The sequence below is a fragment of the Oncorhynchus masou genome, unplaced genomic scaffold, assembly GCF_036934945.1.
Source record: "Oncorhynchus masou masou isolate Uvic2021 unplaced genomic scaffold, UVic_Omas_1.1 unplaced_scaffold_514, whole genome shotgun sequence".
Lineage (NCBI taxonomy): Eukaryota > Metazoa > Chordata > Actinopteri > Salmoniformes > Salmonidae > Oncorhynchus > Oncorhynchus masou.
In genome coordinates this window covers 125,771-140,959 of record NW_027011543.1, presented here as the reverse complement: position 1 = coordinate 140,959, position 15,189 = coordinate 125,771, and the positions used below count along the sequence as shown (strand labels likewise).

Here is a 15,189-nt window from a genome sequence, read left to right as displayed (position 1 = left end):
TCCAGGCTCAGACCCGGGAACCACTCCAGGCATAGACCTGGGAACCACTCCATGCTCAGACCCGGGAACCACTCCATGCTCAGACCCGGGAACGACTACAGGCTCAGACCCAGGAACCACTCCAGGCATAGACCCGGGAACCACTCCATGCTCAGACCCGGGAACCACTACAGGCTCAGACCCGGGAACCACTCCAGGCATAGATCCGGGAACCACTCCATGCTCAGACCCGGGAACCACTACAGGCTCAGACCCGGGAACCACTTCCTGCCTCGGCTCTCCCAGAACAACATCCCCATCAAGGGACTCCTCAGAGCTCATTCTCTCCAGCTCCCCCTCTGAACTGCTGCATCCAGAACGTTCCCTGTCCCTCAACTTCTTCCTGATCGGCTTTTTGATCTCTGGAGGATGGCGTTTGCCTTCCCGCTTCAGAACGACCTGATCTAATCTCTCCTGGACTATGATGTCCTGTAGTGGGAAACTGGTTACGCCAGATCTCTCTTCTAGGTGCTGGTTCACGCCTCCACTGAGGTGAGATACCACACCTGACATATCTCTAACCTCTTTGGTCATTGTGGAAGAGGTCTTCCTCTGAATGCTGACTTCTTGTATTACCGGCTCCTGACCATCAGAGGGAGTCATGGCTTTGGCTTTAGTCTGAGAGATAACCCACTCCTCGTCCTCCATTTTGGACATCTGCAGTACCTTCTCTTTGTTGTTTGTGAATGTAGTATCTCCCCCTCGTAAAATATCTCCAACCTTCTCCAGATCCTCTTTCACCTGTTCCATGATCTCAAACGGCTCCCCGGGTTCTTCCTCCATCCCTGTCCTTCCTCCTCCTCTTCCTCCTCCTCCTCTTCCTCTATCCGAAGGGCTTGGGTGTTCAGTTTGCTCTGTCGTCAAGACGGCAGACATCTTGATGAGGTCGTGTTTCATATCGGAGACCTCTGAAAGGAGGTCAGGGCTGGCCAGCATGGCTGGGTCTAGCACCTGATTGGTCGGCAGCGTGTAAGTCTCTGTCGACTCTGTCTCGTCGTCTTCCATTTTGAAAAAAAAGCAGGAAACCAAACCAAAAGGTGTAAAGAACATAAGGGGAGGATGGAGTGAAGGGGAAGAGAAGACATCGGAAAAAAAACTGTGGTCAGGGCAGAACATATCACAGTATATCTTCTGTTCAACACAGGGACAAGGGGAAGCAGCTTGACAACGGGAGAGGAGTGGTGAGTTTTCCAGAGGAGCGGGGACGGGAGATGGGGGGAGGAGGGCAGCAACAGCAGAAGCGAAGCAAAACAGAAGAGAAACAGAACAGGACGGAGGAAAGATATGGGCAAGAAATAACCTGTCGATACATATTGGTGTGTTTGACTGCACATTCATACACATGACACAGGAAGTAGTCTAAACAAAACAAGAAGTAGTCTAAACAAAACAGGAAGGTATACAAATAAAAATGGGCAGCGACCTGAATACCAGGGTTGGGGTCAATTCCATTTATATTCTAGACAATTCAGGAAGTATACTGAAACTCCAGTTCCTAATTCCAATTCTTTTCAATTTGCTTTACTTTCTGAATTGACTGTTTGAATTGAAATGGAATTGACCCCCAACCCCTGCTGAATATGGAACAAATGGAGGAAGAAAAAAACAGACTGGTTTCACACAAACAAAGATCTCAAGATTGTTTCTCAACATGAAGGGTTCATGTCCACTGACAAAAGCAAACGGGGAGAAAAGAGCAGAACGTTTCCCATGTTAACCACTGACAGCTAACTGTCAGGAATTCATAAGTAAATAGAAACAAATGGGGAGTAAAACTACATATAAATATATAAACCTCATGTAATCTTAATATATATAAATACATAAGCCATAGTTAATGTTGCAAATAAAATCTTATCAGTAAAACAATATATATATAAATATATAAATACATTTAGAAAACCTCAGTTAATTTATTAAATAAATATCAGTGATCGAAGAAAAGATGCCAGTGATATAACAGGCTAATGAATTGATAACAGAAAATATATCAGTGATATAACAGGCTAATGAATTGATAACAGAAAACATACCAGTGATATAACATGCTAATGAATTGATAACAGAAAACATACCAGTGATATAACATGCTAATGAATTGATAACAGAAAATATATCAGTGATATAACATGCTAATGAATTGATAACAGAAAATATATCAGTGATATAACATGCTAATGAATTGATAACAGAAAACATACCAGTGATTGAACATGCTAATGAATTGATAACAGAACATATATCAGTGATATGACATGCTAATGAATTGATAACAGAAAACATACCAGTGATTGAACATGCTAATGAATTGATAACAGAAAAGAAGAATGAGTGATAACACGCACATATACAGACTAACAAACATATACGCACATACACAGACTAACAAACATATACGCACATACACAGACTAACAAACATACAACACCATGTATGTGTCAGTCAAGTTATTATCATGCAGAGCAAAGAAAGTGTTTAAACAACAATTAAAGTAAAATAAGGGAGTGATCGGAGACAGAAAATGAACTGAAAATTCCCATTATATGAATTCCTTCTTTGAATTAATTCCATGCAAGCATAAATCTGGAATGAAATGATGTTCGTTTAACATATTGTCATAGTACAGTGTGTTTTCGTCAGCCGTCCAAATACATTTAAATAACTGGAGGTTATATATTTACATTGGAAGTGCCATGGCAAATATATGTATTCTCAAGCATTCATACAGTATCTCAAACATTCGTACAGTATTCTCAAACATTCATACAGTCTCTCAAGCATTCATACAGTATCTCAAACATCCATACAGTATCTCAAACATTCATACAGTATCTCAAACATTCATATAGTATCTCAAGCATTCATATAGTATCTCAAACATTCATACAGTATCTCAAGCATTCATATAGTATTTCAAACATTCATACAGTATTCTCAAACATTCATACAGTATCTCAAGCATTCATACAGTATCTCAAACATTTATACAGTATCTCAAACATTTATACAGTATCTCAAGCATTCATATAGTATCTCAAACATTCATACAATATTCTCAAACATTCATACAATATTCTTAAACATTCATACAGTATCTCAAACATTCATACAGTATCTCAAACATTCATACAGTATCTCAAGCATTCATACAGTATCTCAAACATTCATACAGTATCTCAAACATTCATACAGTATCTCAAACATTCATACAGTATCTCAAACATTCATACAGTATCTCAAACATTCATAAAGTATCTCAAACATTCATACAGTATCTCAAACATTCATACAGTATCTCAAACATTCATACAGTATCTCAAGCATTCATACAGTATCTCAAACATTCATACAGTATCTCAAACATTCATACAGTATCTCAAACATTCATACAGTATCTCAAACATTCATACAGTATCTCAAACATTCATACAGTATCTCAAGCATTCATACAGTATCTCAAACATTCATACAGTATCTCAAGCATTCATACAGTATCTCAAGCATTCATACAGTATCTCAAGCATTCATACAGTATCTCAAGCATTCATACAGTAACTCAAGCGTTCATTCCCTTTGAAGTCCTATAGCGTGATGATGATGATGATGATGATGATGATGGTGGAATGGATGAAGGAGGGATGGTAGGAGGGAGAAACAGAATGGGTATTGCAGAGGAAGGGATGCAACGCATACCAGCCATAGCATAGCGGCCAGGAACACACAGGTAACTAACTAGACAAGGTGTTAGTAATGTCATATTACTATAGTATAGTGGTCAGGAACACACAGGTAACTAGACAAGGTGTTAGTAATATCATATTACTATAGTATAGTGGTCAGGAACACACAGGTAACTAACTAGACAAGGTGTTAGTAATGTCATATTACTATAGTATAGTGGTCAGGAACACACAGGTAACTAGACAAGGTGTTAGTAATATCATATTACTATAGTATAGTGGTCAGGAACACACAGGTAACTAACTAGACAAGGTGTTAGTAATGTCATATTACTATAGTATAGTGGTCAGGAACACACAGGTAACTAACTAGACAAGGTGTTAGTAATGTCATATTACTATAGTATAGTGGTCAGGAACACACAGGTAACTAACTAGACAAGGTGTTAGTAATGTCATATTACTATAGTATAGTGGTCAGGAACACACAGGTAACTACACAAGGTGTTAGTAATATCATATTACTATAGTATAGTGGTCAGGAACACACAGGTAACTACACAAGGTGTTAGTAATATCATATTACTATAGTATAGTGGTCAGGAACACACAGGTAACTAACTAGACAAGGTGTTAGTAATATCATATTACTATAGTATAGTGGTCAGGAACACACAGGTAACTACACAAGGTGTTAGTAATATCATATTACTATAGTATAGTGGTCAGGAACACACAGGTAACTAACTAGACAAGGTGTTAGTAATATCATATTACTATAGTATAGTGGTCAGGAACACACAGGTAACTAGACACAGTTTTAGTAATACTATATTACACACAACGTGGCTAGTCAAGCGGCCATTGTTGTATGTTAAGCAATGCAAATCATTGGCCTGCGTACTGTAATTTTATCTGTTCTTCCTGGACTACAGGTAGTTATGAAGGTTAGTTCATGCAGAGGCTGTGTTTGTCATTACCAACAGATGTAATCATTTCTAAAAACAAATAAACTCAGCTTACATTTTTTGTCACTCTTGTCACTCTGTAAGAAAGGAGGGTTCAATACAACACGTTGCAAAACAATCAGCGAATAAACATTAATCAGGTTTAAAAGTGTTTTAACATTTTATCAAATTTTAACAAGAAGAATGTTCTGAAAAGGTGCAGTTGGTTTACCTCGTCATCTGCGTCGAGGTCTGAATCAGACTCCTGAATAGGACACCAAGGAGAGAAATAAAGAAGGCATTCAGTCCAATCTGTTTTGGGACAGCATTATTCATATTGAGACAGATCTGTTTTGGGACAGCGTTATTCACACTGAGTCATATCTGTTTTGGGACAGCATTATTCACACTGAGTCAGATCTGTTTTGGGACAGCGTTATTCATATTGAGACAGATCTGTTTTGGGACAGCATTATTCATATTGAGACAGATCTGTTTTGGGACAGCATTATTCATATTGAGACAGATCTGTTTTGGGACAGCGTTATTCACACTGAGTCATATCTGTTTTGGGACAGCGTTATTCACACTGAGTCAGATCTGTTTTGGGACAGCATTATTCATATTGAGACAGATCTGTTTTGGGACAGCATTATTCATATTGAGACAGATCTGTTTTGGGACAGCGATATTCATATTGAGACAGATCTGTTTTGGGACAGCATTATTCATATTGAGACAGATCTGTTTTGGGACAGCATTATTCATATTGAGACATACCTGTTTTGGGACAGCGTTATTCATATTGAGACAGATCTGTTTTGGGACAGCATTATTCATATTGAGTCAGATCTGTTTTGGGACAGCGTTATTCACACTGAGTCAGATCTGTTTTGGGACAGCATTATTCACACTGAGACAGATCTGTTTTGGGACAGCGTTATTCACACTGAGTCAGATCTGTTTTGGGACAGCATTATTCATATTGAGACAGATCTGTTTTGGGACAGCATTATTCATATTGAGACAGATCTGTTTTGGGACAGCATTATTCATATTGAGTCAGATCTGTTTTGGGACAGCATTATTCATATTGAGTCAGATCTGTTTTGGGACAGCATTATTCATATTGAGACAGATCTGTTTTGGGACAGCATTATTCATATTGAGTCAGATCTGTTTTGGGACAGCATTATTCATATTGAGTCAGATCTGTTTTGGGACAGCATTATTCATATTGAGTCAGATCTGTTTTGGGACAGCATTATTCATATTGAGACAGATCTGTTTTGGGACAGCATTATTCATATTGAGACAGATCTGTTTTGGGACAGCATTATTCATATTGAGACAGATCTGTTTTGGGACAGCATTATTCAGTAGGAGCCAGATCTTCAGCGTTATTCACATTTCAGTCCAGGTGTGTTCGGCATTATCATTATTTAATGTTAACACACATTGTGTCCAGTCCAGGTGTGTCCAGGTGTCTTACCTTGCAGTAGGTGGGCAGCGTGATGTTCAGGTTGCAGATTGCCTTGTGGGTAAGACTACGGTAGGTGCGGGGCTCCTTGGTGAAGGACAGTCTGCCACATGGCTCCTGAGCGCAGTCACGAATCTGTCAATCAATCAATCAACCAATCAACCAATCAACCAATCAACCAATCACTGGAGACTCATGGAATCGGCTGAAGGTGGGAATATGAGCAAGGAATGTGAAAAACATTCTGGTATAATATACAGTATAATCAAACTCATTAAAATAAATATTACATTACATACCAGTGTCTATGATGTACTCAAAACTCATTAAAATACATATTACATTACATACCAGTGTTTATGATGTACTCAAAACTCATTAAAATACATATTACATTACATACCAGTGTTTATGATGTACTCAAAACTCATTAAAATAAATATTACATTACATACCAGTGTTTATGATGTACTCAAAACTCATTAAAATAAATATTACATTACATACCAGTGTTTATGATGTACTCAAAACTCATTAAAATACATATTAAATTACATACCAGTGTTTATGATGTACTCAAAACTCATTAAAATACATATTAAATTATATACCAGTGTTTATGATGTACTCAAAACTCATTAAAATACATACTACATTACATACCAGTGTTTATGATGTACTCAAAACTCATTAAAATACATACTACATTATATACCAGTGTTTATGATGTACTCAAAACTCATTAAAATAAATATTACATTACATACCAGTGTCTATGATGTACTCAAATCTCATTAAAATAAATCCTAAATTATATACCAGTGTCTATGATGTACTAAAAACTCATTAAAATACATACTACATTATATACCAGTGTCTATGATGTACTCAAATCTCATTAAAATACATCCTAAATTATATACCAGTGTCCATGATGGATTCTAACTTATTAAAATAGATATTAAATTACATAAAATGTGTCTATGATGCATTCTAACTTATTAAAATACATATTAAATTATATACCAGTGTCTATGATGTACTCAAATCTCATTAAAATACATATTAAATTATATACCAGTGTCTATGATGCATTCAAATCTCATTAAAATACATCCTAAATTACATACCAGTGTCTATGATGTATTCTAACTTATTAAAATAGATATTAAATTACATAAAATGTGTCTATGATGTATTCTAACGTATTAAAATAGATATAACATGATATACCAGTGTCTATGATGCATTCTAACTTATTAAAATAGATATTAAATTACATAAAATGTGTCTATGATGTATTCTAACTTATTAAAATATATATATAACATGATATACCAGTGTCTATGATGCATTCTAACTTATTAAAATAGATATTAAATTACATACCAGTGTATCTGATGCATTATAACTTTTTAAAATATATATTACATGATATACCAGTGTCTCTGATGCATTATAAACTATATACCAGTGTCACTGTTTCCCAGTGTAGAAGTCCATTCAGAACTAAAACAAAGTGGACAACTACGTCACACTTTCCCAGCGTAGAAGAAGTCCATTCAGAACTAAAACAAAGTGGACAACTACGTCACACTCTCCCAGCGTAGAATACGTCCAATCAGAACTTAAACAAAGTGGGCAACTACGTCACACTCTCCCAGTGTAGAAGTCCATTCAGAACTAAAACTAAGTGGACAACTACGTCACACTCTCCCAGCGTAGAAGAAGTCCATTCAGAAATAACACAAAGTGGACAACTACGTCACACTCTCCCAATGTAGAAGAAGTCCATTCAGAACTAAAACAAAGTGGACAACTACGTCACACTCTCCCAGCGTAGAAGAAGTCCATTCAGACCTAAAACAAAGTGGACAACTACGTCACACTCTCCCAATGTAGAAGAAGTCCATTCAGAACTAAAACAAAGTGGACAACTACGTCACACTCTCCCAGCGTAGAATAAGTCCATTCAGAACTAAAACAAAGTGGACAACTACGTCACACTCTCCCAGCGTGGAAGAAGTCCATTCAGAACTAAAACAAACTGGACAACTACGTCACACTCTCCCAGCGTAGAAGAAGTCCATTCAGAACTAAAACAAAGTTTACAACTACGTCACACTCTCCCAGCGTAGAAGAAGTCCATTCAGAACTAAAACAAAGTGGACAACTACGTCACACTCTGCCAGCGTAGAATAAGTCTATTCAGACCTAAAACTAAGTGGACAACTACGTCACACTCTCCCAGCGTAGAAGAAGTCCATTCAGAACTAAAACAAAGTGGACAACTACGTCACACTCTGCCAGCGTAGAATAAGTCTATTCAGACCTAAAACTAAGTGGACAACTACGTCACACTCTCCCAGCGTAGAAGAAGTCCATTCAGAACTAAAACAAAGTGGACAACTACGTCACACTCTCCCGTCGTAGAAGAAGTCCAATCAGAACTAAAACAAAGTGGACAACTATGTCACACTCTCCCAGCGTAGAAGAAGTCCAATCAGAACTAAAACAAAGTGGACAACTACGTCACACTCTGCCAGCGTAGAAGAAGTCTATTCAGAACTAAAACTAAGTGGACAACTACGTCACACTCTCCCATTGTAGAAGAAGTCCAATCAGAACTAAAACAAAGTGGACAACTACGTCACACTCTGCCAGCGTACAATAAGTCTATTCAGACCTAAAACTAAGTGGACAACTACGTCACACTCTCCCAGCGTAGAAGAAGTCCAGTAATGGAGTGTTACCTTGATGAAGAGTGCGAGACGGTTTTCTTTGAATGCGTAGAAGCTGAAGACGTGATGCTGTCCACTCTTGGTCAGAGGAACCAGGTTCCCAAAACAGTCTGCAAAGATAGGCTTCCCTTCCAATACCTATAGTAGGGACAGACAGACAGACAGACAGACAGACAGACAGACAGACAGACAGACAGACAGACAGACAGAGACAGACAGACAGGGTCAGACACCAATACCCCCCCCCCACTTCACCTCTACATCTCTCTACTCCAGACCCCTCTGTGAATTTCTCTTGCATTTCCAGATCTTCCCCTCTCCTCCTCTCCTCTCCTCCTTCCCCCACCACTCACCTCTACTCCCTCTCCCTCCTCCCCTCTCACTCCTTCCTCTCCTCCTCTCCCTCTCCCCTCCCCCTCCCCATTCTCCTCTCCTCCTTCCCCCACCACTCACCTCTACACCCTCTCCCCCCTCCCCTCCCCTCCTCTCCCCCTCCCCATTCTCCTCTCCTCCTTGCCCCCACCTCTCCCCTCCCCCCCCCCCCCCCCCTCCCCTCCCCATCCCTCCTCTCCCCCTCCCCCCTCCCCCTCTCCTCCCTCTCCCTCCCTCCCCCTCCCCCTCTCCCCTCCCCTCCCTCTCCCCCTCCCCCTCTCCCCCTCTCCTCCTCTCCCTCTCCCCCCTCCCCTCCTCTCCTCCTCCCCCTCCCCCTCCCCTCTCCTCCTCCCCCTCCTCTCACCTCTACGTCTCTACTCCGGGCCACCTCTGTGAAGTTCTCTTGCTGTTCCAGCGTCTTGTCCATCTTGTCGTCCGTCATGCAGAAGCAGCGGAGGCGGGCCTCGATGGGGTCCAGCGTCTTGGCGAAGATGACGAACTTGGCCATGTAGGGGACACAGATGATCTCTCTGTACAGCTGGGTAGAGAAACCCACAGCCTCCTGGGTCTGACGACAGTCTATCAGCCAGAACCTACAGCGCACCGGAGGGGGGTGATCAATAATTCATCAATTGATAGATTCATCAATCAATCAATAGATCAACCAATCTGTCAGTCAGTCTATCAGCCAGAACCTACAGCGAACCGGAGGGGGGTGATCAATGATTAATCAATTGATAGAGTCATCAATCAATCAATAGATCAACCAATCTGTCAGTCAGTCTATCAGCCAGAACCTACAAGAGGCTAGATAATCAATCAACCTATCAAGGATGTAACAGATCAGTCAATCCTATCCGATGAAGAATCAATCATTCCATCAGTTAATTAATCAGAAAGAGTAGGATGTTTTCACTAGAATGTCAAAAACAACAGACAGATGAAAACATACCAGTTTCACACATTACCTTGCTGACACGTTGGTGGTGAAGGACACACATTGGTTGATGAAGGTGAGGGGGGTGGAGCCAGTGATGTCCTCCCATTGGGCAGGAGTGGTTCCACCTAGAATCACACATTAGGATGGATCTCTGGTAAATATATTCAACATATTAATGTGGGTTGACTGAAACCAGGCTTTGATGAATAGCAAGAAGGTAAACATGACGACTCAAAATCAATCATTCAGTCAGTTAGTTAATCAACCAACCAACCAGCCAATCAAACAACCAATTCAAACAACCAATCAATGGGCCAAACAATCAATCAATCAAACAGCCAATCAAACAACCAATCAATGGGCCAAACAATCAATCAATCAAACAGCCAATCAAACAACCAATTCAAAAAAACCAATCAATGGGCCAAACAATCAATCAATCAAACAGCCAATCAAACAACCAAATCAAACAACCAATCAATGGGCCAAACAATCAATCAATCAAACAGCCAATGGGTCCTGTGTGGCTCAGTCGGTAGAGCATGGCGCTTGCAACGCCAAGCGTCGTGGGTTCGATTCCCGCTGGGACCACCCATATGTAAAAGTAGTGGCCCCAGCCGACTTGTAAGTCGCTTTGGACAAAAGCGTCTGCTAAATGGGATATATATTTATTTTAATCAATCAATCAAACAGCCAATCAAACAACCAATTCAAAAAACCAATCAATCAAACAGCCAATCAAACAACCAATCAATGGGCCAAACAATCAATCAATCAAACAGCCAATCAAACAATCAGCTAATCAACCAATCAACAGTCATTTCCTACGCACCAGTGATGCTGCAGAGCAGACGCAGAGTGGGCGTGTCCCCTCCAAACACGTTGCCTGTCCCGTCATTGGTCGAGCTTTTGGGGACAGGGATCGTCATGGTGATTGGCTTGTGGAACTTCCGCCTCCTGGGCTCCAAGGTAACGATGGGGCTAAAAGTAGCTTTGTTACCTAGAATCCTCTTCACCAGGTCTACGCTGATTGGCTGGGCCTAGGAGGAAGTGGACAAGAGTTAGGAAGTAGAAACAAACGAACTTGAAAGTGTTCAGTTTGTCGTTACCAAATCAATTTTTTGTTGGGCCGAAGACCAACTTGAAAAAGCTACACCACACACAGACCCCCCCCCCACCCCCTCCCTACCTGAAGTCCAACCCTGATCTTCTTAGTGAGAGCCCCCTCTGGGAACACAGCCTGGACCTGAGGGACCAGAGTACTACTCAACACCGCTCCCTCGGGACCAATCAGTTGGCTGTCCTGCTTGATGCGCGACACCACCGCAAAGTATTGTGGGAAGTCCCTGGTGACGATACGGCAGATCCTCTTCTTCTCCAGCTCCTCAGGAGAGTCCAGCTCTGGAGGACCAACCAATGGGAGGACCGGGGAAACAGGGTCAGATGATACACAAGGACCAATCAGACTGAGCAGTCGGAACTAAATGTTTCCTAATCTTTGGTGAAAGAATAAGGTACAACGATTGGTGGCTTGGTACTAACGTGGCGGCCCGGTCGTGTCGCGTCCCTCATGCCTCCTCCCTGCTCCTCCCTCCACCCTTTCTCACCCATCTCATCCCCCCGTCCACTCCCTGCCCTCCCTTCCTTTGCCTCCTCCCTCCACCCTTTCTCACCCATCACATCCCCCCATCCACTCCCTGCCCTCCCTTCCTTTGCCTTCTCCCTGCTCCTCCCTCCACCCTTTCTCACCCATCACATCCCCCCGTCCACTCCCTGCCCTCCCTTCCTTTGCCTCCTCCCTGCTCCTCCCTCCACCCTTTCTCACCCATCTCATCCCCCGTCCACTCCCTGCCCTCCCTTCCTTTGCCTCCTCCCTGCTAATCCCTCCACCCTTTCTCACCCATCTCATCCCCCCGTCCACTCCCTGCCCTCCCTTCCTTTGCCTTCTCCCTCCCCATCCAGCTCTCCCCCGTACCACACCTCCCTCCCCGTCTCCCCGTCCCTCCCCCGTCTCCCCGTCCCTCCCCCGTCTCCCCGTCCCTCCCCCGTCTCCCCGTCCCTCCCCCGTCTCCCCTCACCCTCGTCCATGCCATTCAGTATTTGGTTGAGTTCCTCCTCAGTGTGTTCACAGTGATGTTCCCTCCAGCTCTCCCCCATCTCACTCCTCAGAATCACCAGCTCCCGCTCCGTGCCCCGCAGGGCCGCGAAGTGAGGGATCTCCACAATCACCGGCCTGGTGGGTCAGAGGTCAGGGGTTAGAGGGTAAAGGTCGTGGTGACCGGAGGACGCATTCCATGGGAAGAACACAAAACATCAGAAGATGAGGGACAAAGAAATCCTGGAGAAATTCCCGGAGGAGATTCAAGCAAACAGAAGGATATGATATTTTGATGATGATGATGATGAGGAGGAGGAGGAGGAGGAGCAGGAGGGGGAGGAGGAGGGTCAGGTGGCATACTATTCCGAACATAGAAAAATCACAACATTACAATATGGGGAGGTAAAATCATGGGAGGAAATGGGATACAACTGGAACTGATTCAGACTGTAATTCTCAGCAACACAACAACACTGTAACTCAAATGTGGAGAGGGCTGGGGAGAAGATATGATGAGACCAGGGTGTATATGGGCTGGCTGGGTGGGTGGAGGAGTATACCCCAGGAACTTGGTGGCTAGAGGCGCCAGCTGTAGTGTGTGAGTTACCCCAGGAACTTGGTGGCTAGAGGCCCCAGCTGTAGTGTTTTAGTTACCCCAGGAACTTGGTGGCTAGAGGCCCCAGCTGTAGTGTGTGAGTTACCCCAGGAACTTGGTGCCAGGAGGCCCCAGCTGTAGTGTGTGAGTTACCCCAGGAACTTGGTGCCTGGAGGCCCCAGCTGTAGTGTGTGAGTTACCCCAGGAACTTGGTGCCAAGAGGCCCCAGCTGTAGTGTGTGAGTTACCCCAGGAACTTGGGGCCTGGAGGCCCCAGCTGTAGTGTGTGAGTTACCCCAGGAACTTGGTGCCAGGAGGCCCCAGCTGTAGTGTGTGAGTTACCCCAGGAACTTGGTGCCTGGAGGCCCCAGCTGTAGTGTGTGAGTTACCCCAGGAACTTGGTGGCTAGAGGCCCCAGCTGTAGTGTGTGAGTTACCCCAGGAACTTGGTGCCTGGAGGCCCCAGCTGTAGTGTGTGAGTTACCCCAGGAACTTGGTGCCAGGAGGCGCCAGCTGTAGTGTGTGAGTTACCCCAGGAACTTGGTGCCTGGAGGCCCCAGCTGTAGTGTGTGAGTTACCCCAGGAACTTGGTGCCTGGAGGCCCCAGCTGTAGTGTGTGAGTTACCCCAGGAACTTGGTGCCTGGAGGCCCCAGCTGTAGTGTGTGAGTTACCCCAGGAACTTGGTGCCTGGAGGCCCCAGCTGTAGTGTGTGAGTTACCCCGGGAACTTGGTGCCAGGAGGCCCCAGCTGTAGTGTGTGAGTTACCCCAGGAACTTGGTGCCAGGAGGCCCCAGCTGTAGTGTGTGAGTTACCCCAGGAACTTGGTGCAAGGAGGCGCCAGCTGTAGTGTGTGAGTTACCCCAGGAACTTGGTGCCTGGAGGCCCCAGCTGTAGTGTGTGAGTTACCCCAGGAACTTGGTGCCTGGAGGCCCCAGCTGTAGTGTGTGAGTTACCCCAGGAACTTGGTGCCTGGAGGCCCCAGCTGTAGTGTGTGAGTTACCCCAGGAACCTGGTGCCTGGAGGCCCCAGCTGTAGTGTGTGAGTTACCCCAGGAACTTGGTGCCAGGAGGCCCCAGCTGTAGTGTGTGAGTTACCCCAGGAACTTGGTGCCAGGAGGCCCCAGCTGTAGTGTGTGAGTTACCCCAGGAACTTGGTGCCAGGAGGCCCCAGCTGTAGTGTTTGAGTTACCCCAGGAACTTGGTGCCAGGAGGCCCCAGCTGTAGTATCCTGCTGACAAGACTCTCTCCCTCGTTGAGAGGGGGTGGGGCCGTGGGGAGGTGGAGCTTACTGATCCAGTACGCAGCACGGGGGGGAGAAGAGAACGTCAACACACACACACACACTCAAGGACGTACACACATTACACACACACACACACGAACGAGCACACGTACACACTCTCGCTCTCTCTCGTCCACACTCCCCCTCCCTCTCTCCGTCTTACCCGAGGAACTGTGTCCCGGTGGGGCCGACCTCGATGATACGTCCTGCCAGCCCCTCCCCCTCCACCATGGGGGGCATGGACGCCAGGCGGTGCCTCTTCACCAGGCGGCACGTCACCCGCGTCGGAGCGGAACACTTCCTGGGCGGCACGATGATGCGCAGCCCGTTGTGACGGCAACCACGCATGGCCCCACCCCTGGCGTCCACCATGAAACTGACCAGGAAGCTGAGGGGAGAGGAGGAGAGGAGGGAGAGGGGAAAGGGGAGAAGAGAGGAGATGACATAGGGAAGGGGAGAGGAGATGGGGTGGGGAAGGGGAAGGGGTGATGGAGATGGAGAGGGAGTAGGGAAGGGGAGAGGAGAGGGAGAAGGAGTAGGGAAGGGGTGAGGAGAGGGAGAGGGAGTAGGGAAGGGGTGAGCAGAGGGAGAGGGAGTAGGGAAGGGGTGAGGAGAGGGAGTAGGGAAGGGGAGAGGAGAGGAGAGGGAGTAGGGAAGGGGAGAGGAGAGGAGAGGGAGTAGGGAAGAGGTGAGGAGAGGGAGAGGGAGTAGGGAAGGGGTGAGGAGAGGAGAGGGAGTAGGGAAGGGGAGAGGAGAGGGAGTAGGGAAGGGGTGAGGAGAGGGAGTAGGGAAGGGGTGAGGAGAGGAGAGGGAGTAGGGAAGGGGTGAGGAGAGGGAGTAGGGAAGGGGAGAGGAGAGGGAGTAGGGAAGGGGTGAGGAGAGGGAGAGGGAGTAGGGAAGGGGTGAGGAGAGGGAGTAGGGAAGGGGTGAGGAGAGGGAGTAGGGAAGGGGAGAGGAGAGGGAGAGGGAGTAGGGAAGGGGAGAGGAGAGGGAGAGGGAGTAGGGAAGGGGAGAGGA

At 44.9% G+C, this 15,189-nt stretch overlaps 1 protein-coding gene across 1 annotated transcript in view; it reads right to left on the bottom strand.

Moving 5' to 3' along the window:
- The window catches only part of LOC135535775 (ankyrin-2-like), a 183,003-nt gene that overhangs the window by 55,621 nt on the left and 112,193 nt on the right, over positions 1-15,189 (bottom strand). The window contains 13 exon segments of the mRNA XM_064962208.1: positions 244-1,037; positions 2,807-2,809; positions 4,743-4,764; positions 4,899-4,931; positions 6,159-6,281; positions 8,900-9,025; positions 9,624-9,852; positions 10,228-10,324; positions 11,032-11,239; positions 11,389-11,600; positions 12,278-12,432; positions 14,080-14,178; positions 14,336-14,560. Of these exon segments, the coding sequence (XP_064818280.1) occupies positions 244-1,037; positions 2,807-2,809; positions 4,743-4,764; positions 4,899-4,931; positions 6,159-6,281; positions 8,900-9,025; positions 9,624-9,852; positions 10,228-10,324; positions 11,032-11,239; positions 11,389-11,600; positions 12,278-12,432; positions 14,080-14,178; positions 14,336-14,560 (2,326 nt within the window).